The following is a 25,875-nucleotide window of genomic DNA, read 5'->3' on the forward strand; positions in this document are numbered from 1 at the left end:
TGTTCAGACGTTGGAAGTTTAAAGAGCACATAAAAAGTGAACACTTCCAGCCCAGCTTCTGTCAATAAATGCACATGCATTATGTAGGTAGGTTGTATTGTAAGCTTGTTTATGAGCTCACCTTTCATATTGTAATGCAATAGTTCAAGTTGAAGTGTCAGCATCTGCTGCAGTATGGGCATGCATGTGAAGCTTCGAAAAATTAGTTTCTGAGGGGCTTAGCACAAAGCTTCAGTCGTGGTCTAACAGGGGGAGAGGAACTTTTTAGTTGCATGCATAAGTTGCCCATCTACTTAGTCTAATGAAATATTGGCAAGCCTTACTTTGGCAGACCTGAGGCTATTAATCTGTTTTCTCACCTGTCATATCCTTTAGCTGTTTTAGACTTGGCATTTATTTCATCTGCCACTTCTGTCTTTAGTTCTTCATGAGGAGTGTTTATTGGGGTCCTGAAAAGGACAAAAATCTTTTGCTGAACTTCTTGCCAGAAGAAATTCAAAAACAATATCTGAAAATGGAAGTCTTCTATATTGTTAGTCAGCACTAGTCTGTCCAGCAATACTCAAGCAGTCTATGCTTTTTCCCTCAAGCTCAGACCAGCAGGCTTAATTATGAATACATAATGAGGCCAACTTTAGTGCTAGGTATGCTATTGCTAGGTATGATTATGCTAAGTGCACTTTTAATTAGTTGGTGGGAATTTGATCAGCATTTAATGTTTTCTGATAACTTGTAAACCATAATCTCCTCCCCTTGTGCAATGAATACTTGTTTCAGCACTTAATAGTGAGAGGTTTCTTTTTTTGTAATTTAATATGTTACAAGTTCTCTTCAAACTACAAGTTGAAAGGATTTCAACATAGAAACATAGAAATTAGGTGCAGGAGCAGGCCATTCGGCCCCTCGAGCCTGCACCGCCATTCAATAAGATCATGGCTGATCATTCAACCTCAGTACCCCTTTCCCGCTTTCTCTCCATTTCGAATCAACGTAAGTGAATCATCAACAATAAAGTGCATCCGCGCCCCCAACTGGAGTAAGCTAAGTGCTGGACAGGCGAAAATGGAAATAAAATTACAGCAAGACCAAAATTAAAAAGCAATAGTTAGTTGTGTACATCCAAAAATATCTAAAAGAATTGTATTCATTTTTTAAACCTTGTGTTAAAATTGATGTACTTCATCAGTATAACTCTTAATTGTATCACAGAGAGGAACAAAAGAGCAGTGTTGGAGAAGGTCATATTACGCAGGATTAATTTCTTTTCTGTGTTTTTTTCCAGCTGTGACATTGTCATACTGTGTTACCAGACAAAAATCTGGAGTGCTCGATCACGAGCTTCAGGAGTCTGCAAGAAGGAGGCTGTGCATTCTAGAGGGTGAAAATAAGGACATTGCAGCTCTTTTTAATGTAAGACACGATGTAAAATGTACTTCAGTGACTGCTGAGATTAAGGGGATATGCTAATACTTATATTAACAATATACAACAGGGTTGTAGTGGAGAGTTGCAAAAGGGTGGTCAGATACATCTTCACAAGGGGAGGGAGAATTGTCCAGGTAAGATGCTGTCTATCAGTTGTGGCATAGTATCAGGTTGATCTCCATATCTTGACTATAAGTGGTCCATGGTATAGTGGACTGGACAGAAAATGTAGGTATTCGAGTAACTCAATGGGGTCGATTTTTAGCAAGGCCTCTGCCTGCCAAGTGCCGCCGAGGTACTGGATGGTACTTTTGGTAGGATATTCATGAAGAAGGTCCTTCGAAGGTCAGCGGGCAGCAAATGGAAGATGTACATTGCCAATCTGGGCGGCAGCGGGCGGGAGGTCGCATTCTCGGTGGCAGAGGCGCTTGCTGCCCAAGTGTCGTCAAGGATGGAGTCAGGCCCACAGAGGGTCAAAGAGCTGAAAAAAAAACAACAGCAAAAAATTAAAAAAGTATCCAAAGACCTTCAAGGGACCCCATCCAGGTAAGTCGCTGTTGAAAAAAAGTATTAGCATGTTCACTTACTTTTTTCGGTTTCTTCATATTCACCGTCGGGGACAGACTAGCCTCCAGCCAGCGGTCCACCCCCATTCTGCCGCTGACTCCCGCCGACAATTCCCTCCACAGCAATCTGGGAGCTCGGCGGGCAGGAGCTCAGTTGCGCCACTCGGGGTTCCCAGTGGCTCTCCCCTCCCACCCGCTCCAGGCCACCCTGAAAATGGCAGGAGGTGGATCTTCATGAGGAATGTCGGCAGTAGTGGGCGGCAGTCGGCGGCAGCAGGTGGTGAGGTGCTGAAAATTGGCCCCAAAGTTTTTACCTTTTCCTAAATATAAGAAATACAAAATAAAAATGAACAGCCTTAAATTAAACTGTGAATGAATGAAGTTGCGTTTATATAGCACCATATTCATTTTTCAAGATGTCTTAAAATGCTTTACTTTTGAAGTGCAGTCACTGTCATTATGTAGACATAGAAACATAGAAAATAGGTGCAGGAGTAGGCCATTCGGCCCTTCGAGCCTGCACCGCCATTCAATAAGATCATTCCCTCAGTACCCCTTTCCTGTTTTCTCTCCATACCCCTTGATCCCCTTAGCCGTAAGGGCCATATCTAACTCCCTCTTGAATATATCCAATGAACTGGCATCAACAACTCTCTGCGGCAGGGAATTCCATAGGTTAACAACTCTGAGTGAATAAGTTTCTCCTCATCTCAGTCCTAAATGGCCTACCCCTTATCCTAAGACTATGTCCCCTGGTTCTGGACTGCCCCAACAGTGGGAACATTCTTCCAACCTGTCCAGTCCCATCAGAATCTTATACATTTCTATGAGGCAAACACGGTTACAAGAAATCTACCCCAGATCCTTACTGTCAGCCCATTTCCTACATCCCTTTCTTTTCCCTTGAACATTTTATTATCTCCCAGGTCCATGCCTGCCTCTCTCACAGCCTGTTGTCTGAATTGCTCCATCACCAAAATAGCTCTAACCAAATGCATGAACAACGTTATCTGTGACTGTGACCTTTCTGCAATCTTCAATGTGGTCAATCACAGGATCTTCCTTCAATGTTTTTACTTTGTTATCCAGCTCTGTGGGATTATTATCCAATCATAGCCAGAGTATTTCCACTGATGGCTTCCCTTCCCAACATGCACCATCATCTCTTGAAACCCCTAAGTATCCATTCTTGGCCCTTTTGTATTCCTCATCTACATAATCCCGCTTGGTAACCTCAACCACAGACATGGACGCTGATGACACTCAGCTCTACCTCTCCACCACATCACTCAACCTCTCCTTTCTGACTGTTGTTGGATTGCTTGTCAGACATCCAGTCTTGGTTGAGTCACAATTCCATCCAGCAAAATGTTGGGAAGACTGAAGTCAAGTCATCAACTTTGGCCACTGCCATAAATTCTGTAGTATGCCACCAACTCCATCTCTCTTCCAGTTACTGTCTCAGGTTGAACCAGATTGTTCACAGCCTTAGCATTCTCCATGACCCTGAAGTGAGCTTACGACCCCTTAATCACTATCATAAAGAACACCCACTTTCACCTCCATAGGATTGCCCACCTCCACCCCAATTTCAGCCCATTTGCTGCTGAAACACACTCATGTCTTTGTCACCTCTAGACTTGATTATTCTACAGCTCTCCCAGTTAGTTTCCCATCCTTCAACCTTCTTAAACATCAGCTCAAGGAAAATTCTGCCCTTATCCTATTACTCATCAAGTTCCACTCACCCCACTGCCCCTTTCCTCGCTGGTTTATGTTGGTTCCTGGTTCCCAATGTTTCAAATTGAAATTTTTGATCCTTGTGTTTAAATCTCTCCATGGCCTCACCCCTCCTTACCCCTGTAAACTCTTCCAGGAGCACAAACCACCCAATGCCTGAAGTCTCCATTCCTTTGACTCTGGTCTCTTAATCATCCTCTCCTCCATCCATCCCACCATTGGGGCCTGAGCCATCAGCAGCCATAGTCCCACACACTGAAATGTACCCTATGAACCCTTCCACCTCTTTGCCTCTTTCTACTCCGTTAATGGTTTTCTTAAAACCCACCTTTTTAATCAAGCTCTCCTCATAGCACCTCCTTTGTTTCAGCACTTGTTTTTTTCACATTTCTGTAACGTGCTTTAGGACATTTCTCTCCATTAAAGGTACTATATAATGTAAATAGTTGCAGTCACAACTATGCTTTAAACTAAGTAAAACTTATTAAAATTGTTTCTGATACTGCTTTCTCTGATATAATATCAGAGAAAGCAGGAATGGAGTACTGAAGTTGCATGATCAGCCATGATCATATTGAATGGTGGTGCAGGCTCGAAGGGCCGAATAGCCTACTCCTGCACCTACTTTCTATGTTTCTCTGTTACTGCAGAATACACTTGTTAACAGGGTAGCACAGTTCTTGGAACAGGCAAGGACACCATGCTACTGCCACGATGGCCGTGGTAGAAAATTCGAACTGTAGCAGTCTTTCGGCGATGGTAGTGTAAACTTTTCTGAACTAATTTTCATAACTTTATCTTACTTTTCATTAAAAATACTCGTTTGAAATTTCTGCGGCCTTGTCCCAATATGGAACTCCCCTGTGAAATAACAGCACCAACTTGTATATATATATAGCGCCTTTAACGTAGTAAAACATTCCAAGGCACTTTACAGGAGTACTACAAAACAAAAATATTTGACACTGAGCCATATAAGGAGAAAATAGGGCAGATGAAGGTAGGTTTTAAGGAGCGTCTTAAAGGTGGAAAGAGAGGTAGAGAGGCGGAGAGGTTTAGGGAGGAAATTCCAGAGTTTAGGGCCTAGGCAACAGAAGGCACGGCCACCAAACGGTCTAAATGTCTATAAAGGGCCACTTTAGATATGATGGGAGATGAGAATAACCTCGCGGGAATGCTCCCCCATTATTGTAAAGTAATTTATAATATCTGAGTTGGATGGTGAAGCAGTGAAGTGCTCATGTAACAGATTGAAACATCCAATATCTGCTGTGTACAAACATGAGTTTTACTATGGATATACAGGTATAACGTCTGAAATCTGATATCCTCGGGACTGAATCCGTGTCGGATTTTGGATTTTTCCTCAAAAATATCCGGTTTTCGGATAATAATTCCAGATTCCGGACGACTCCATCAGCTATGCGCAAAATGTCCGGTTTTCGGACAATTCAAGTTTTCAGAGTTCCGGATTCAGGACGTTGCACCTGTACTGCCTCCTTAATCCATCTCCTTGGAAAGAATATAAAATTGCAGAGCTTGCATTGAAGAAATGTCCCCTAATCCCGCCTGGCTTTTAAATTCCACTTTTTTGGTTTTGCAGGAATTGTCATCAAGACTGGTTTCCATTCATGCAGAAAAGGATCTCTTTGTTCTCACCTTTAAAACTGTTGAGGAAATCTGGAAATTTACAACTTATCTTTCCCTAGGTATGGAGATTAATTATTTTAGTTTAGGAAAAAAGTAAATAACTTTAACAACATTTATTGATTATCAGACGACCCAACCAATAGAAACATTCCATAAAATCCAAAGGGGAGAAAATCGGTGGAAAAAAAAACTCCAGCAGAAACTATTCCAACAGTTCAAATAATATTTGCTTGGATTTTCTCTTATTTCAGGCACTTCACATCGTGCCACCATGTGTATCAATCCATTGTCTTCTACTGGATCTATGTTAGTAAACTGCAAACAGACCAGCAAGCTACTAAGGGACAAAATATTAACGTTTGAAGTTTAAAGCCTGTTTAAAGCATGATTATTGCTCATCAGAGATTGGTGGTTTGAAGAAATTACTTTCCTTGTGGCTCGGTCACATTTGCAGCTGTTGCGAGTTATGTGGTTAGTACCATGACCGGTTTGCTGTAAACCTTTCTGATGTGTGTTCTCAATGTGGTATACGTAAAGTATGTTAACCTGTGATAGAAGTGACATGAATGTAACACTTCTGCAATTCAAAGTATGTGGTACAACACCACCTCAATCCCAATTACGTGAATTCATTGCAGGAGCCTGTTGTCCACAGCTGACAGCATGGCACCATGCCATCATCAAAAATAAAAGAGTTTAGCAAAATGGAATCAAACTACTCAACTCCAACTCTATCTGTATATTATATAGAACAATGCCTGTTTTCCAAACAGTAACATATATCACGATTGAAATGATGTTAAACTGCTCTAACTGAGTCTTGGGTTACAAAATCATCTTTACCCCTGATGATGCTGTAGCTCTTTTGCACACTCCAATCTAAAGCGCCTGCACACTTGTCCACTGAATATATACAGTATTTGTTTTAACGGATGGAGAGATGGTGGGTAGTGTGTCCATGATGTCTCGATGTGTAGGTCCAGAGGGTGAGCTTCCCCGCTCGTAGTGCAGACTTAGAAAATCACTCCTCTGTGTTTTGTAATTTTCAGAGTGGTATCAAATATCCTGTTTGGAATTTAAACCCAGATATTCTTTATTCTTTGTTTACCAAACACTGGTCTATTTATGCAGCTTGTGACTTGTCTGCTTTCAAAACCAAAACGACCTTACACCAACATTGTAACATTGTCAGTGTGTTGGATCTTCAGTCAAACTCACTGCCTTTGACGAACAATTGAAGGAAGGCCAGGCAGACATTTCGGGTCTGTTGAAGGGCGATAGACCTCAAATATTAACCTAACCATTTTCCTTTCTCCACAGATGCTGCCTGATCTGCTGAGTGTTTCCAGAATTTTCTGTTTTTATTTCAAATTTCCAGCATCGGTAGTAATTTGCTTTTTAATAGTTAAAGGCAGCTTTCAACTCAACTGACTTCAGAAAAATTTTACTTTTTTTTATTAGGATGCCAAAGACCAACCTAAAAATTCCAGAAGGTGATGCAATTGATTAGTAAAGGGGTTGGGATGTTATTGCAAACTGAAGAGGTTTTCCGGATAACAGGATTTTCAATTCATCCTCGTACAATAATCCTGCTGTCTGAAAGGATAAAAAGCCAACAGAACTGCTCTCTCAGCAGATCTGACATCATCATCTGTGGAGAGTACGGACTAGTTAACATTTTGAGTGCGGGACCTTCTTCAAAACCGTTTTAACAAGGCCTGCACACTTAACTAGCCTGGTGTCTGCATAGATACTGCATGACCTGCTGAGTGTTTCCAGCATATTTATGTTTTTTTGTTTCAGACTTCCAGCATCTGTTTTTTTTTTTGTTTAGAAAGGTTTTTTGGTTGCTCAACAGATTTTATTTCCTCGTTCCATCTCTTGTTAACACTCTCGCTCGCTCTTTTGTACCTGTATCTCTCACTTTCCTTCTCTGCTGCTCCCCTCATTCCATCTGTCGTTTTCATTCCCTCACTCCTTCCCTCTTCCTCTCACTCTTTCTCTATTGTTTGCTCTCCCACTCTCATTCCCAATTACTGGCATCTTCGTTGTGGGTCTTGCACGTCAGGTAACACCCAACTGGCTTGTTTTCTAATGCTGATAGTCCTCTAATGCTGATAGTCCTGAAGGCCATGGTGGGCTCTTCCCCTTTTGTTGGGCTGCAGACCAGTTTGTTTGAGAGTCATGATTGGCAGATTTGCCTGTCCGTCTCACTGGATATGGTTCAGACTACAGTTAACTAGTTTATATGGCAGGTAATTCAAAATATGTGGTTAGCTGGCTCACAATGGAAGCAAAGCTAATTATTTTATTGTGGCTAATTGCGTTCTTTTTCAGGGTGTACAATATTTTGGAACTGCAGTCTAGATGCTCATGTGAAAACCAGTGAGTTGGCTATATGTTTATGCAGCAATGCAAGCCCCAAAACACAGAAAATTTGAACACTCTCGAACACAAAAATGAGGGAGGTGGAAAATCAGGTCGATGACCCTGTTCATTATCCAATGACCCCTGCTGGAAAGTGCATATGTGTAGAGATATGTTGTGGACTGGACTTCACTTAGTTGTGATGTACTCAAAGGCTGATTAGTCTTACAAAATGCACAGTTTAAGGTCACATAGTAAAATAGCCACTTGGATAAATTAACTGAGGATGTCGGGCACCCATGGAATTGTATCTCAGGATGAACCAATGCCTTCAGGAGCAGGGAGAACATACCTAGCTGACAAATCAAGTATTTTGCCATTTTAACAAAAATGTGTACACCAAGTGACAAAGAACCTCAGCATTTAACCCCATTTTTTTCTAATATTCTATTCTCTTAGGGTTTGTTGGTCGATGTTTGGAGAACTTGTTGTTAGATCAACGTTTCTGGTTGAATGTTGCTCTTGTGGAAGACGTGAAGATTCAGGTTGAAGTGAATGAAGCCGATTTGTCAATGATGTATTTGGACCTTCTATTTCAGGAAGGTAAGATAATGAAAGATGGATGTGTTGGACCAGAAATGGGCCCTGAATATGGAAATTTGACATGAACAGGGTCAAGTGAATTGGAATTCAGCGTCACAATTATAATTTTTTGGATCTCTAAATCCAATTTCAGAATCAGATTCCTTTCCTTTTCTGTATTCCAGCAATTGGCTTTTAAGCTAAATTACATGTTCAAAATGTGAAATTACATTTGAAAACCACCAACACATTTTCAGGAACATGAAGGCACCTGATCTGATGAGTATTGAGTGATCTGAAGATTGAAGTAACCCCATCAGCATAACTTTAGATCATCATGAAGAGGCACCCTCCACATGTGTGTAGTAGCACTGGAACAGCCAGTTGGCACTCATGTCAGCAGCAATTCTGTGCTATTATATAGTCCTGTACAAGTGACAGTTGACTTTGAAAGTAATAAGCTCACAATGACTAGGGAAACACTGGCATTGATATAGGTCGATCAGAGTTAATAACAGATACAGGTAGGTACCCTTCTTAATTTTTTGCAGCTTATATAAGGGAGCATTCAGTTGTCAGTAGCACCTCCAGAGTCAACAGGAAGCTCATGGCACACAAGGGCAGCCAGCAGTAAAACTCATCAATGTGTACACTACTGACACTACACAATTTAATAAATTTGCTTTTAATAAATCTTGCAGTCTTTTGCTGTGCTGAATGTAAAGTGTCAGGTGTTCAATTCGTTGCTTTATCAGCATTTATCACAAAGTAAACATATTAATATTCACTTGCAGAATACCAAACCTACCAGTCAGATCCATGATTTTACACTTGGGTCCCTTCCAGAGAGGTTGAAATGTGTCACATCACCCAACTGAAAGCTCCCAACCATCTGCCTGCAGTGTGGAATTAGTGGGGCTGACTTTCAGTGCCCCTGCCTAGTGTAAATGGAGTGGTAACAGCCTGAAAATGGCTATGGGTCACTTGTCCCATTGGTGCTCCGGCTCTTGGGTAGGGTCCTGAGATGGGCGGTCAGAATGCCTGCCTGCTTTAGGCAGGAAGCCATTTGCAATATGCATATTGGAGTGCTATGACATACATAGGATCCCGATTACAATTTTGCGGTACACATGGGGAGTATCATGTGCCGCGCATGCGCTACCCATTTTTACTGGCGGTGAGCAACTTAACTAGCAGTTCTTAAAGGGACCGCTCATCAGGAGTGCTCCTCCTTGGCCCACAAAAAAACTGTCCCACTGACAGCCTATGCAATGCCTCCACCCTGGGATCACCTCCCTCCCCTCCACTAGGTTCCGACTGTCGTCTGGCTGCTATGTGGAGCTGGCTGATTTCCTGCCTTCTCCAACCAGTAATCTGCCTCAGAATGCCGCTTTGGTGCCCATAGCTCATTGCTTGTGTGCAAGTTAAACCCAGGCTTCAAAATGGCTTGGGCCTCATTGTGGTAACAATGGACAGTGGAAGCTATGCTCCACCTGCTGATCGCCTGTGCACCTGAAAGTAAACTCGGCCCAGTGTATTTTCTCACCGAGATTTGCTGGCCAGGAAAATTTGCAAAGACTGAATTTACAACAACAACTTGCATTTACAAAGCACCTTTAACATAGTAAAATATCCCAAGGCATTTCACAGGAGTGTTATGAGACAAAATCTGACACAGAGTCACAAAAGGAGATATTTGCACAAGTGAAAGAGGTAGGTTTTAAGGTGTGTCTTAAAGGAGGAGCGAGAGGGAGAGAGACAGGAAGTGTAGGGAGGGAGTTCCAGAGCTTAGGGAACTTGAAAGCATGGCCGCCAATGTTAGAAATCTTTAGCTGAATTTCTGGTGAGGTCTTGTTTGATGGGAGTGCAGATCTGTGAATCAGGTGTGAAGGTCAGTGCATCTGATTCCCCAATTTATGCTCCTGTTGAGTGAATTACAGCTGAGGTTTGGAGCTTGGTGTATAAGGAATCTAATCGCAGGATTTTCTCATTACGATAGTCGGGTTTATACAGCTTCAGTTACAGCTAAAAATTACTTTCCAAGATTCTGATCAAAAAAAACGATACCATTTTGGAATACTGGTGCAGGTTTTAAAGTGTCAGTTTTACTTCCGATTCAACCTTATGGAATAGGCCTAATTGGAGCTTTTAATAATATTTTTACTAAAAACAGAAACATTTCCCCTCGCATCACAGCTGGCACAACTTTTGATTTAGAATTTATCATGTAATCCCAGCAAATTGATAGTTTGCCAGGTATACTCCAATTCAATGACTTAAAAGAGTAGAATTCCAATAGGACTTGCCTTTCGTAATATCCAGAGGTTTCACCAGAAGCTGAATCAGAATACTGTGCTCTCCGAAGGTTCATTAATGGCCTTCATTCTGCAATGTTACTTTTGGGCAAGACTCCAAATAATAACAGACTAACCCAGAGACTGGTTTGATTTTATAATCACATCGACTGGATGTAGGAGCCAAATTAAAATCATTTGTAAAAACGTTTTTTTTCTCATGGGCTAATTGATTACTAAAGGCAGTATTTTGCATGCACTGTTATTATACAATCAGAGAATCAGAGAAATTTACAGCAAAGAAGGAAACCATTCAGCCCATCGTGTTTGTGTTGGCTGAAAAAGAGCTACCCAGCCTAATCATACTTTCCAGCTCTTGGTCCGTAACCTTGTAGGTTATGCAATTCAAGTACATATCCAAGTACTTTTAAATGTGATGAAGGTTTCTGCCTCTACCACCCTTTTAGGGTGAGTTCCAGATCCCCATCACCCTCAGGGTGAAAATATTTCTCCTCAACTCCTCTCTATTCCTTCTAACAATCCTAACAATTACCTTGAATCTATGCCCCTGGTTATTGACCTCTCATCGAGGGGAAATAGGTTCTTCCTATCCATTCTATCTAGGCCCCTCATCATTTTATACACCTCAATTAAGGCTCCCCTCAGCCATATCTGTTCCAGGAAAAACCTCCCTAACCTCTCCAATCTTTCCACCTAGCTAAAATTCTCCAGTCCTGGCAACATCCTCATAACTCTCTTCTGTACCCTCTCTAGTCCAATCACATCTTTCCTATAATGTGGTGACCAGAACTGCACACAGTGCTCTAGCTGTGACCTAACTAGTATTTTATACAGTTCAAGCATAACCTTCCTGCTCTTACATTCATTGCCTTGGCTAATAAAGGAAAGCATCCCATATGCCTTCTTAACCACCTTATCTACCTGTCCTGCTACCTTCAGGGATCTGTGAGCATGCACTCTACGGTCCCTCTGTACCTCTACACTTTTCAGTGTCCGACCATTTATTGTGTATTCCCTTGCCAGCCCTCCCTAAATGCATTACTTCTCACTTCTCCATTTGAATTCCATTTACCACTTCTCTGCCCACCTGACCAGTCCATTAATATCTTCTTGCAGTCTACAGCTTTCTTCCTCACTATCAACCACACGGACAATTTTTGTATCATCATCTATCCCCATCATTGAATTGCACCCCGGTCTCCCATGTGGCAGACAGCGATATTAACGAGGAACTGCATGAAGCAGGAAGTACTGAACCTTGAAGTACTGAAGGATGAACTAGCATTGGATGGCTAACACAGGCTTTAGAATTCATAGGACCACCTGTCACTGCTTTTATGGTGAAGACTTTTATCTTTTTACTTAAAGCACAATGTAAATCGCTGAAGTTTATTATCGTGCTGAAAGGGCTTGAAAGAAGTCCTTTTCTGTCCCATGATCAGGGAATGATGCACCTCTGGAGTGCTGTGCAATGCACCCTGCTAATGTGAAGAAACTTACCTGCTCCATTTAAATCAACATCAGGACACTGTCACCTCTTCCTTTTGCTTTTGCCTGTCGTGGGGGAGGGGGGTTAATATCAAGGCCCACATCTCAATTGGGATGACTGACATGCCTTTTAGGGCTCTTCAAATGCTGCTTTTGAGCTGACAGCTTGATGATATGTGAGAGCATCCTGGGTTGGCATGGTTGATTCCCCAGTGGGGCACTTACTGGCAAGGAATGAGGGAAAATCACAGGCTGCTGGTTTGTCATTTCCTCACTAACACTCCTCATGAGTGATGTTCCTTGCCAGAGTGCCCGACCGGGGAATCTGATCTCACTTTACTTAAATTATTTTTTCCCCTCTTTAGCCTTGTGGTGAAGTATTTAGCTTTTACTTTTCACTTTCTGTTGAGCAAAGATAAGATTATAAATTTGTTGTGTCTAAATCCCAGAAACAGATTTACATCCGATCGGTCTGTACTGCAGTACATGTCAACACCTAACTGCACTTCCTTCCACAGTTTGTTTCTGTAGAAGAACATGTATTGCAATAATGTTATGAGTTTACAGTGCAATCCAAAGCCTATTCTCAGCACCAAAAATAGCAGCCCCTTAGCTTAACCAGTGTACAGATGGCAGGCAGCCTCATGTTCCACTTACAATAGTCTGCTCCGATACCTGTTTGCTTTACTGACACATCTGCCGCATTTACACTGCGAGGCAGGTTGAACAACAATTGCAACTTCACATTTATGAGATGTGTGCATGAGCAGTTGTTTGAAAGTTGCTAATATAACTTTAAAGCAATTGCAACATGCAACTTCTGCACATGTACAGTTAGTGCAAAGTTGCTTTACCAATCCAGCTGGGACCTTTCTCAATGTTGAGGGGAAAGTGCCTTCAGGCCAGCATGACAAAGGTGACCTGGCATTGGTGGCCTGTACTCAGCCCATGGCCTTGTCCAACTAGCTCAGCCTGATCTGTTGTCATGGCAGCAGCTCTTTATAGTTTCAGTGGTACCCAGTAGCTAGAGACACCCCAGGAAAGCTCTTCCCAACAGGAGTCTTGGTACTCCCAACAATACAGCAAGTGATTTTGTTTACTTTACACAGATGGTCTACTTGGTATTGGATGCAACCTATACAGTAAATGGGATATAAACACTCTTTGGGGTCTTAAACGTCCACATTTTAAATAGGGATGTTTCAAATGTTTAATACTTCATACAAAAATTCAAGCTCTTCCTCTCCTGTCCCGATTAAAGTAGAAGAGCTATTGAGTTACCAAAGTTTGGTCTCATTGTTAGAAATGTGAACATGAAGTGGAAATAGAGGTATGGTAACATAGTGGTGATGTTACTGGACTACTAATCCAGAGGCCTGGACAAATGATCCGGAGATGTGAGTTCATATTTAAAAATCTGTAAAAAAAAAAAAAACTAATGGAAACCAAAAACCCATCTGATTCACTAATGTCCTTTAGGGAAGGAAATCTGCGTCCTTACCTGGTCTGGCCTATATGTGACTCCAGACCCACAGTAATGTGGTTGAATCTTAACTGCCCTCTGAAATGGCCTAGCAAGCCACCTATTCAAGAAGGTGACTTACCACCACCCGCTCAAGGGAAATTAGAGATGGGCAATAAATGCTGGCCTTGCCAGCAACACCCACGTCCCGTGAATGAATTAAAAAAAAACAGTTTTGATGCATCCAGGTTGCTGGACACTTTTTAATCCTTCCCAAAAATAATATAATTGTTTAGACAAGTGTTGGGAGAGGGGATGTGCACACATGTAAAAAACATGTACAGAACATGGCAGAAAAATTGAAGTTTCAGCCAGGCAGAATAGACTTTGTACTCCCAAAATACAGCTACTGGTCTTGGACTGCAGTCTACAAATGCAGAGTGTACAAATGCAGCCAGTGAGCTCCTTTGATATGGCCCATGAATTGACTGCTGTTCCACCTCATTGCTGCACACTTCTTTTGACTTCAGTTCTTTAAACCACCTGGGCCTGAAGACTGCTCCATGATTGATAGATTTTGGCCAATAAGGAGTAGCCTTTTGCACTGAATAGGAATCAACCTTTATCCATCCTCACAATCTGGGAACTTTAAAGAGCTGAAGCTTCCATGTTTTCAAACTTCAGAAGACTGGGGGAAGTCAGTCCTGCAGCACCAGGCAGACCTTAATTCCCACTGCCCACTCTGCTCATCTGGCTATCTGAGTCACCCTAATCCAAATCTTGGATCACACAACCTCACCGTTACTTTCTGCTCTCCTTCCAAGATTTGCCGTTTGCCTCATGCATATCCCGTGCCTTCAATCTCCACTATGTGCCTAACGACCTCTCCTCTGCGACTCCCCTGTACCCCAGACAGCACTTCCTATTCTCTCTTCTTCTCCATTTCAGGCTCCAGAGCTTCTCTCCCCTCAGAGCACACTTCTTCTACAGCTTATTGGCTACTCCTGTCTGTGATTACTGCCAAAACTCCGCAGTTTCAATCGTGAGCCATTTCCTGTAACTCTGAGTTTCCCAGCTCCTCTCTTTCTGGCTTGACAGAAAAATCTATTGCTGCTTCTTCTGTCCTCCACTTGAGCTTCTCCAACCACCCTGAACCAATACAGATTTCCAGGCTATTCCACCGTTACAGTGGCTCCCCTTGACCATGTTCTCCTGAACCTCTCGAGACCTCATGGGCCATTCATCAGTTCCTGCAACTCTCACCAACTTTATCCTCTGTATAAAGCTTTTCTAATTAATAGTGTCACCTGCATCTCATGGCTAGCTGGAGCACCTACACTCAAGGCTCTATTTTCACTTCACATTCACATTGCTAACAATGAGAACGAGCTTGGGTAACTCAATAGCTCTTCTACCTTAATCAGGACAAGGGAGAAAGAGTTTGATGTTTTGTATGTAGCTGATCTTGCATTTGTTCTGTGTGGAGGAGTCTCACATTTTTGTATATGGGAGCTTTCATTGCTACGTAATCATATGTGGTCCGCTCACTACCTTTGACAGGTATAACCAGCATTCCCCATCCCCCCACCAACCACAGCCTCAACCCTCCCCCCATTGCCAACTATAAATGTTTGGACATCCCTGGTCTAAATGCACCCTCATATCAACATCAACAACAATAACAACAACTTGCAATTATTTAGCACCTTTAATGTAGTGAAACTTCCCAGTGTGCTTCACAGGAGTATTATGAGACAAAACATTTGACACCGAGCCACATAAGGAGCAATTAGGGCAGGTGACCAAAAGCTTGGTCAAAGAGACAGGTTTTAAGGAGTGTCATGAAGGAGGAAAGAGAGGTGGAGAGGCTTAGGCAGGGAATTCCAGAGCTTAGGGCCTAAGCAACAGAAGGCACGGCTAAGAATGGTTGAGCGATCATAATCAGGGATGCTCAAGAGGACAAAAATCAAAGAGCACAGACATCTCGGGGAGTTGTGAGGCTGGAGGAGATTATAGAGATAGGCAGGGGCGAGGTCATGGAGGGATTTGAAAACAAGGATGTGAATTTTGAAATTAAGGCATTGCTTAACTGGAAGCCAATGTAGGCCAGTGAGCACAGAGGTGATGGGTGAACGGGACTTGGTGCGAGTTAGGACACGGGCAGCCAAGTTTTGGATCACTTCTAGTTTATGTAGGATAGAATGTGGGAAGCCAGCCAGGAGTGCATTAGAATTGTCAAGTCTAGAGGTAACAAAGGCATGGATGAGGGCTTCAGCAGCGGATGAGACGAGGCAAGGGCAGAGATGGGCGATGTTACGGAGGGAGAAATAGGCGGTCTTAGTTATGCTGTGGATATGTGGTCGAAAGCTCATATCAGGGTCAGATATGACACCAAGGTTGCAAACAATCTGGTTCAACCTCAGACAGGAGTTGGAGAGAGGAATGGAGTTAGTGTCTAGGGAACGGAGTTTGAGGCGGGAACCAAAACAATGGCTTTGGTCTTCCTAATAATCAATTGGAGAAAATTTCTGCTCATCCAGAACTGGATGTCGGACAAGCAGTCTGACAATTTACAGACCGAGGAGGGGTCGAGAGAAGTGGTAGTGAGGTAGAGCTGGATGTCATCAGCGTACATGTGGAAACTGACGCTGTATTTTCGGATGATGTCACCAAGGGGCAACATGTAGATGAGAAATAGGAGGGGGGCAGGATAGATCCTTGGGGGACATAGAAACATAGAAAATAGGTGCAGGAGTAGGCCATTCGGCCCCTCGAGCCTGCACTGCCATTCAATGAGTTCATGGCTGAACATGCAACTTCAGTACCCCATTCCTGCTTTCTCGCCATACCACTTGATCCCCCTAGTAGTAAGGACTACATCTAACTCCTTTTTGAATATATTTAGTGAATTGGCCTCAACAACTTTCTGTGGTAGAGAATTCCACAGGTTCACCACTCTCTGGGTGAAGAAGTTTCTCCTCATCTCGGTCCTAAATGGCTTACCCCTTATCATTCGACTGACCCCTGGTTCTGGACTTCCCCAACATTGGGAACATTCTTCCTGCATCTAACCTGTCTAAACCCATCAGAATTTTAAACATTTTATGAGATCCAATGAATACAAGCCCAGCTGATCCAGTCTTTCTTGATATGTCAGTCCCGCCATCCCGGGAATCAGTCTGGTGAACCTTTGCTGCACTCCCTCAATAGCAAGAATGTCCTTCCTCAAGTTAGGAGACCAAAACTGTACACAATACTCCAGATGTGGCCTCACCAAGGCCCTGTATAACTGCAGTAACACTTCCCTGCCGCTGTACTCAAATCCCCTCGCTATGAAGGCCAACATGCCATTTGCTTTCTTAACCGCCTGCTGTACCTGCATGCCAACCTTCAATGACTGATGTACCATGACACCCAGGTCTCGTTGCACCTCCCCTTTTCCTAATCTGTTCAGATAATAGTCTGCCTCTCTGTTTTTACCACCAAAGTGGATAACCTCACATTTATCCACATTCTACTTCATCTGCCATGCATTTGCTCACTCACCTAACCTATCCAAGTCACTCTGCAGCCTCATAGCATCCTCCTCGCAGCTCACACTGCCACCCAACTTAGTGTCATCCGCAAATTTGGAGATACTACATTTAATCCCCTCATCTAAATCATAAACTAAAATCATCGAAGTAACAATGCGGGGCGGGAAGAGAAGCTGTTGCAGGTGATTCTCTGGCTATGATTAGATAGATAAGAATGGAACCAGACAAGTGATGTGCCACTCAGCTGGACGATGGCGGAGAGACATTGGAGAAGAATAGTGGTCAACTATGTCAAAGGCTGCAGATAAGTCAAGAAGGATGAGGAGGGATAATTTGCCTCTGTCGCAGTCACAAAGAATGTCATTTGTGACTTTGATGAGAGCCAATTCGGTACTGTGGCAGGTACGGAAACCGGATTGGAGGGATTCAAACATGAAATTGCTGGAAATATTAGCACGGATTTGGGAAGCGACAACAAGTTAAATGACTTTGGAGAGGAAAGGGAGTTTGGAGGTTGTTTTAACAGGGACTAGGGCATCAAAGGTGGTGGTGAGGGTGTGATTGAGCAGATCAGTAGCTGCAGAAATGTCATTGTGAATGATGGGCCAAAGGCTGGACAGTTGAGAGTTCCTAAGTGCAGTTGTAAGAGAGTCGGGAGAGAGTTTTTTCCAGGGACAGACACAGAAGGAGGTAGCGTTTGGAGAGGGTGGAAGAGGTATGTGGGTGGAGAGCGATACGAGGAAGTGGTCAGAGATGGCCTTATCTGCAATTGACCCAATGTGTGTAGCGAGGCCACGAGACATGGCAAGGTTGAGGGGCTGGCCGTGAATATGGGTTGTGGAGTTTACATGAAGGGAGCAATTAAGGGAGAGATAGGAGGCTAGTGAACTCAGAGGTGAGAGAGCATGACGAATTGAGATGGAGTTTGGAAACACCAAGAATGAGAAGTCTTTTGGTGCAGAGGGAGGAAATTAGTGAAGAAATATCGATAATAACATTTTACTGGTGCTTGGGTGGACAGTAGAGAATAAGAATTTTAAATGAGAGGTGAGAGGGGTGGAATAAGGTGAGATGCTCAAGGAAGAGAAAGTGCTGTAAGAGTAGAGGGACAGACCAAGGTGTGATTTGATGAATGGAGCCACACGTCTGAGGGGGGAAAGTGGTGGAAGATATAGCCAGGCAGGGAGGCTTCATTTAAGGGTAATGTGTCATTGCCCTACAACCAGGTTTTCATCAAGACAATGATGTCGATGCTATCATCCACAGTACGCTCATGGATGGGAAGGACCTTGTTCACAAGCGAACGGACATTCTGGAAGAAGATCTTGGCTGCCCCACTGCCAGTGTGCACAGGGTCAGTGCTGGGGAGATAAGTTGTACAGGGAGGAGGTTGGCAAGATTAGCCTCCAGTGGGTATGCTGGGTAGGAAGGTCGACGAGAGAGTAGGACGGGACAGTTGGAGTTGCTGCTCATAAGGAGGCAGTGACGATTGCCTCAATGGGCCCTTCGTAGGATGCCCAGACAGGCACAGAGTGAAGCTGTAGACTTACCTAGGAGAGAGTCTTCTGGGATGGGGTCAGGAGAGTAGGAAGGTCGAAGAATAATGAAGGATTGGTGTAAGGATTTGGGAGGGTAGAGTATCCAAGAGAGAAGAGATGAAAGGAGGCATGATGACAGGAGAGAACGGTCAGGGATGTATCAAGAAAAAAGGACAGGGGTAAAAGTGGAAAAGTATTGAATGGCTCGGAGCCGGAGCCAAAGTGTGCACCCGTAGCGACACATGGAAAAGCTCAGGTTCAAGGCCTGTTTTAATGGGATACAATAGTTGGGAGACCAGGGTCAAAGCCAGAGATCCCATGGAAGGACAAAGCCAACATGAAGAGGATGGGGTCGACACGGAGCATCGACGAACCGCTGTCCAAAGCAGACGAGTGAAGTCCAGAAGCTATTTGAAGTGTAGAGAGTTCGAGGGTGTGCTGTAGGAAGGAGAGTCGGTAGTGGTGCAGAAAGATGATGCTGATGTTGTCATATGTTAGTGGATCACAGTAGATCGCTGTAAAACCACAACCAACGGCCAGTAAAGTTGAAAACCGGTAGAACGGGTGAAACAGCAACTGTTAGCAAGAAACCATCAGAGCTGAAAAACCATTAGAACCAATTCAGCATAGACACAGTTGCAGTTAAATGAAAAATAAAGTTTAGCAGCAGAGGTGGAGAAACAGCAAGCAGTCTTACGGTATGATCCAGTGCAGTCCAGTGTAGAAACATAGCAGTGTAATCTAGTGTAGATCAAAGCAGAAACATAGTCGAGCGATGTCCACTGAAGTCCAGGAGATTGGAAACAAATTTGACGAAGAATTCAGAGCAAAGACTTGAAGCGACTGAAAGCAGAGCAAAGCCACAGCCAATGAATCAAACAGTGCAGTCGGTAGAGCAATGAAGTCCTGTTCGCCAGTGAAAGAAATCAGGTTTGTTCAGAGTTCCAGCTGATGCAAGCTCTGAGGCATGCTGGGAATGAAAGTGGGCTATGAATTTATAGCTTTAAACTTGCAGGTTGAACTTGTAGTTTGGGCTGAAATGCCTTCATTAACAGAGACAGGATAACTTAAAGCAGTTGTAGAACGGAGATTTGGGGAAGAAGGGCAAAGCATGGCCATGGATGACCACGGATACAGTTGAGCAGGTCAGAAAGGAGCTTCCACCCCAGGAGCCACCTTGAAACAACACCAACCAATATCAACCAGAATGGACTGCAAAGTGAAATGAGCCAGCTGAAAATCAACATAAGGATAGAATTAATCGGACATGAACTGGCAGAATTATTGCCTGTTGCCTATTTTAAAACCACGGGTATAATAAAATATTGCTCTTACTAATAGTAACAATCAGTTATTTATTTTATGGTTGGAGTTGTCAGTGTCAGTTGGGTAGGATTCCAACCATAGTTTTGCACAGCAAAGTGAAGGGTTATCTTTTAATTAAAAAAGCAACAATGTGATTTTTTTTGATTGTCTTTCACTTTGATCTCCTTCCTGGGACCAACACACAGCAACAAGTAAGATTCAGACTTGGTCCTGGCTCAGACATTTACTTCATGTCTAATCCTAGTGCTGTCTAATCTCTCTGCCAGTCAGCTAGAGCCGATCATCACCACTTAAATCAGGTAACTCGTAAATTGAGCCAGCTCCCTAGTCATTCCACTTGCATGGAGAGATATCCTGGGGCCAAAATCCAGTCCCACCTGAAAGCTGGCGCATCCACTCTTTTTTAAGAGTTTTTACTGTTATTTCGGAAGAGATCCCCTCTTTCGTGAAATTCAGCTCTTTGACTTTTGTTTGAATTAGCCCGGAAGTCAGTCATAAAGGGGGTGGTAGTGCAGTGGTAAATGCTGTTGAGGGGCAAAGTGGAGGCGGGATGGATTCTCCGCTGCTGTCACTCAACAGCGGAGCGGTGGTGACGTCATTGCACATCTGCATCACCACATATCTCGCCTCCATTAAAGGGAAGAGAATCGGCCATCAGTCGCGATCGGACACTGGACCACCAGGGAGGGTTTCGGCCGGGCCAGCGGGGCTGAAAGGCTGCCTGTTGGTGACCCGGCCAAACCAGGGGACAGAATAATCCAGCCGATATGGAAGTCAGATGGCAAAAAAATAAAATGGTGGCCGCAGTATTGGACCTTTGCCGTTAATGGCTGCCGCGCAGCCAGGGCTTGCGGAGGGAATCAAAGGTGCACTGACAGAAAAAGCTGTTGGGGCACCACTCAGTGGCAATAAGATTTTTATGGTTAAATTATTGCGGGAGGTGGGGGGGTGCCAGCGCACTGATGATGCACGCACGACTGCTCGGCAGTGGCGGGGCAGAAGTGGGGACCGGCAGAAGAACCTCCCTGCTGAATTTAGCTTGCGATGGCCATTCGACCAGAAATCGGCGACCGCTCGACTCCGCCGCATGGCCGCTGCAAACGGACAGTAGCAGCCCTTATTTTGGGAGCTGAATTTCGGCCCCCCTATGTTCGTTGCTGTTGCTATCCATTTCCTCACCTTTGTCTTTGGCAAGAAGTTTTACTATCTGTCAAGGGCAAGGGTCTGCAGTGGTGGGCTCCGTGTTGAGCATTCTTCCCAGCTGCTCTAGCGTGCATTGGCCACATAAGGCATTGTACCAATACTCTTGCAGTGTGCCCATTCTGCAGCTAGAGTGAGACAGTATTTCTGACATATGCACAGTTCCAGTGGTTTTAGGCCTCTTTCACTACTTGAAGGGGCTACTTTTCAAATTATAGCTGTAGTCCTCACCAAACATATTCATTTGTCGTCATCCAGTGCATAGCGTGAGCAGGTTGGAGAAACTCCGAGTCACTCAGTGCTGACATCATCAACTCCGAATTCCACCATATGTAGAATTGTTGAGCAGGGCTGTTTGCTTGGCTATGTATTGAGATTTGGTACTTGAGCTGACAAGTCTGAAGTACAGGCATCCAGTATACATTGGTTCTGTAGGACTTTTCCGATGGGCTTCGACCAGATTTTCCAAAACAATGGACTTTATTAAAAAGATTAAGAACATAAGAACATAAGAAATAGGAGCAGGAGTAGGCTATTTGGCCCCTCAAGTCTGCTCCACCATTCAATAAGGTTATAGCTGTTCTGATCATGGTCTCAGCTCCCCATAACCCTTTACTCCCTTATCGCTCAAAAATCTGTCTATCTCCACCTTAATTATATTCAATGACCCAGCCTCCACAGCTCACTGGGGCAGAGAATTCCACAGATTTACAACCCTTTGAGAGAAGAAATTCCTCCTCATCTCAGTTTTAAATTTGCGACCCCTTATTCTGAAACTATGCCTCCTAGTTCTAGACTCCCCCACGAGGGGAATCATCTACCTTTTCGAGCCCCCTCAGTAGCTTATATATTTCAATAAGATCAGCTCTCATTCTTCTAAACTCCAATGAGTAGAGGCCCAATCTGCTCATCCTTTCTTCATAAGTCAACCCCTTCATCTCAGGAATCAACTAGCAAACCTTCTCTGAACTGCCTTCAATGCAAGTATATACCTCCTTAAATAAGGAGAACAAAACTCTATGCAGTACTCCAGGTGTGGCCTCACCAATACCCTGTACAGGTGTAGCAAGACTTCTCTACTTTTATACTCCATCCCCTTTGCTATAAAGGCTAACATTCCATTTGCCTTCCTGATTACTTGCTGTACCTACATACTCACTTTTTGTGTTTCATGCACAAAGACTCCCTCTGTATCGTAGTATTTTGTCATTTCTCTCCATTTAAATAATAATTTGCTTTTTTATTTTTTCTGCCAAACGTTATACTCCATCTGCCAAATTAAAAATGACTATAAGTTCCGAGTTCAACACTACCAAATACAGATTCAAACTATCAAACAAAACTACAAATTCTCTAGCTTACCAATTTTAAATTCAAACTTCACAACTTCCTGAGTTACGTACAATTAAATACAAATTCAAACTTCGCAAAGTATATGCCCCTCAGTTAACTGGTTATGCACAATATATATCCAAACTGGCTTACAGATATCCTATGGGTGATCAATCCAATGGATTAGAACCTTCTGTATGTTCTGCTGGCACACAGCTCACTTCGATGTCTTTGGCTCTAGAGAAAGATTTCCTTTGTCTCCTGTCTTTTATAGTTCACCTCAACTGGGCCCGCATGATAGCCGTGTGTCTAGTTGTGTTTGGCCAGAGATAACTTGACCGTTTCACTGATTTGCCAACTCGAATATCCTTCAATATGCCTCTTCCTGTTTGAATTCCAAACTGCTTGTAGTGGAATGCCCATCCCTCGAGGCTTCCTTGAGCCTTCAGTTCACTGGAAGCTTTCTGTACGATTTGTTGATGGGTATTGGACATTGCAGATGCTTGTGGTGACAAAGGGTTTAGCCCAATGCCACCAATTATTGGTCTGTGCAAAACAAGACAATGGCTGCGCTTTTACCTGCCGAGACGGGTTCTGTGTGGCCAGGGTCGGTAGCGGGGTCCAAAGCCGCTGCTGGCTGCAGCCCGTGCTGTTAAAATAATTTTACAATGATTAGGCTTGTTAAACCCGCCCAGTGAGGTTCCTGGCCAAGTAAAAGGAAGCGGATATGATGATGTCATTTGATGACATGTCATTAGCCGGTTTCCCTAAAGGGACCATGTCCAAATTTATTTTGATATTGAGGTGCTGCAAACACTGACAAGCGCTGCACAGAGGTGCACGGCTGCACCCAGGCTCTCCCAGACTTCCTCCATATGTTTATGTATGGGGTCACAGAATGCAGGGTGCTTCTCTTTCCTTCCAGTGGGCGGAAGAGACTTCACCAGGAGATCATCGCAGCCTGGTTGCACATTGCACAGGAGGACACTGTTATGTCTTGGGTCAAGAGTCAGATTAGATACTGCAAGCTCAAAGTAAGTGTGACCGTAGTCCTTTATTACAGATCTCTGAGTGCCTCTCCAGCCTGTGAGGCCTCCTTATATAGAGGTGCTCCCAAGGGATTGCGGGGTCCCTTGGGACTCCAGGGGATAAGCCCTCTGGTGGTTAGACATGGTAATTACAGGTTTACATACTTAACAGACACCAGCAGGGATGTAGTCATAGAAACATAGACATAGAAAATAGGTGCAGGATTAGGCCATTCGGCCCTTCTAGCCTGCACCGCCATTCAATGAGTTCATGGCTGAACATGCAACTTCAGTACCCCATTCCTGCTTTCTCGAGTCAGGAGGACTTGACTGCAGTGGCGCAAACCTTTCAATGATCTCAGTAGATCATGAAATGTTACTGCAAAGCCACACTCAACCACATCCTGCTGTGCCTCTCATCACATCTCCATCACTCTGTGTTTCCTACCCTACTCCTACACATCCTTACACATCAGGAAGGATAGAATAAAAGGAAAAGGAGGTGGGTAGTATTCCTGGTTAAAGAGGAGATTAATGCAATAGTTAGGAAGGACATTAGCTTGGATGATGTGGAATCAATATGGGTAGAGCTGCAAAACACCAAAGGGCAAAAAACTTTAGTGGGAGTTGTGTACAGACCTCCAAGCAGTAGTAGTGATGTTGGGGAGGGCAGCAAACAGGAAATTAGGGGTGCATGCAATGAAGGTGCAGCAGTTATCATGGGTGACTTTAATATGCATATAGATTGGGCTAACCAAACTGGAAGCAATACGGTGGAGGAGGATTTCCTGGAGTGCATAAGGGATGGTTTTCTAGATCAATATGTCGAGGAACCAACTCGGGGGGAGGCCATCTTAGACTTGGAGTTGTGTAATGAGAGAGGATTAATTAGCAATCTCGTTGTGTGAGGCCCCTTGGGGAAGAATGACCATAATATGGTGGAATTCTACATTAGGGTGGAGAATGAAACAGTTAATTCAGAGACCATGGTCCAGAACTTAAAGAAGGGTAACTTTGATGGTATGAGGCGTGAATTGGCTAGGATAGATTGGCGAATGATACTTAAGGGGTTGACAGTGGATGGGCAATGGCAGACTATAGAGACCGCAAGGATTAAATACAACAATTGTACATCCCTGTCTGGCGTAAAGAAAAAGGGAAGGTGGCTCAACCGTGGCTATCAAGGGAAATCAGGGGTAGAATTAAAGCCAAGGAAGTGGCATACAAATTGGCCAGAATTAGCAGCGAACCCGAGGACTGGGCAGGGAAAATAGAGTACGAGAAGAAACTTGCAGGGAACATTAAGACAGACTGCAAAAGCTTCTATAGATATGTAAAGAGAAAAAGGTTAGTAAAGACAAACGTAGGTCCCCTGCAGTCAGAATCAGGGGAAGTCATAATGGGGAACAAAGAAATGGCAGACCAATTGAACAAGTACTTTGGTTCGGTATTCACTGAGGAGGACACAAACAACCTTCCGGATATAAAAGGGGTCAGAGGGTCGAATAAGAAGGAGGAACTGAGGGAAATCCTTATTAGTCGGGAAATTGTGTTGGAGAAATTGATGGGATTGAAGGCCGATAAATCCCCAGGGCCTGATGGTCTGTATCCCAGAGTACTTAAGGAGGTGGCCTTGGAAATAGCGGATGCATTGACAATCATTTTCCAACATTCCATCGACTCTGGATCAGTTCCTATGGAGTGGAGGGTAGCCAATGTAATCCCACTTTTTAAAAAAGGAGGGAGAGAGAAAACAGGGAATTATAGACCGGTCAGCCTGACATCGGTAGTGAGTAAAGTGATGGAATCAATTATTAAGGATGTCATAGCAGCGCATTTGGAAAGAGGTGACATGATAGGTCCAAGTCAGCATGGATTTGTGAAAGGGAAATCATGCTTGACAAATCTTCTGGAATTTTTTGAGGATGTTTCCAGTGGAGTGGACAAGGGAGAACCAGTTGATGTGGCGTATTTGGACTTTCAGAAGGCTTTCGACAAGGTCCCACACAAGAGATTAATGTGCAAAGTTAAAGCACAAGGGATTGGGGATAGTGTGCTGATGTGGATTGAGAACTGGTTGGCAGACAGGAAGGTTCTGTGCTGTGGTCCCAGCTGTTTACACTGTATATTAATGATTTAAATGTAGTATCTTCAAATTTGCGGATAACATTAAGTTGGGTGGCAGTGTGAGTTGTGAGGAGGATGTTATGAGGCTGCAGAGTGACTTGGATAGGTTTGGTGAGTGGGCAAATGCATGGCAGATGAAGTATAATGTGGATAAATGTGAGGTTATCCACTTTGGTGGTAAAAACAGAGAGAC

General features: G+C 43.7%; 1 protein-coding gene across 4 annotated transcripts in view; it reads left to right on the forward strand.

The window, feature by feature from the left end:
- sh3tc2 (SH3 domain and tetratricopeptide repeats 2) overlaps positions 1 to 25,875 on the forward strand; it is a 114,942-nt gene that overhangs the window by 33,652 nt on the left and 55,415 nt on the right. For all 4 annotated transcript variants that reach the window (XM_070878429.1, XM_070878432.1, XM_070878433.1 and 1 more), the window contains 3 exons: positions 1,283 to 1,410; positions 5,335 to 5,440; positions 8,208 to 8,351. In XM_070878429.1, the coding sequence (XP_070734530.1) occupies positions 1,283 to 1,410; positions 5,335 to 5,440; positions 8,208 to 8,351 (378 nt within the window). The remainder of the gene's footprint in view (positions 1 to 1,282; positions 1,411 to 5,334; positions 5,441 to 8,207; positions 8,352 to 25,875) is intronic.

The sequence above is a fragment of the Pristiophorus japonicus genome, chromosome 4 (assembly GCF_044704955.1).
Source record: "Pristiophorus japonicus isolate sPriJap1 chromosome 4, sPriJap1.hap1, whole genome shotgun sequence".
Classification (NCBI taxonomy): domain Eukaryota; kingdom Metazoa; phylum Chordata; class Chondrichthyes; family Pristiophoridae; genus Pristiophorus; species Pristiophorus japonicus.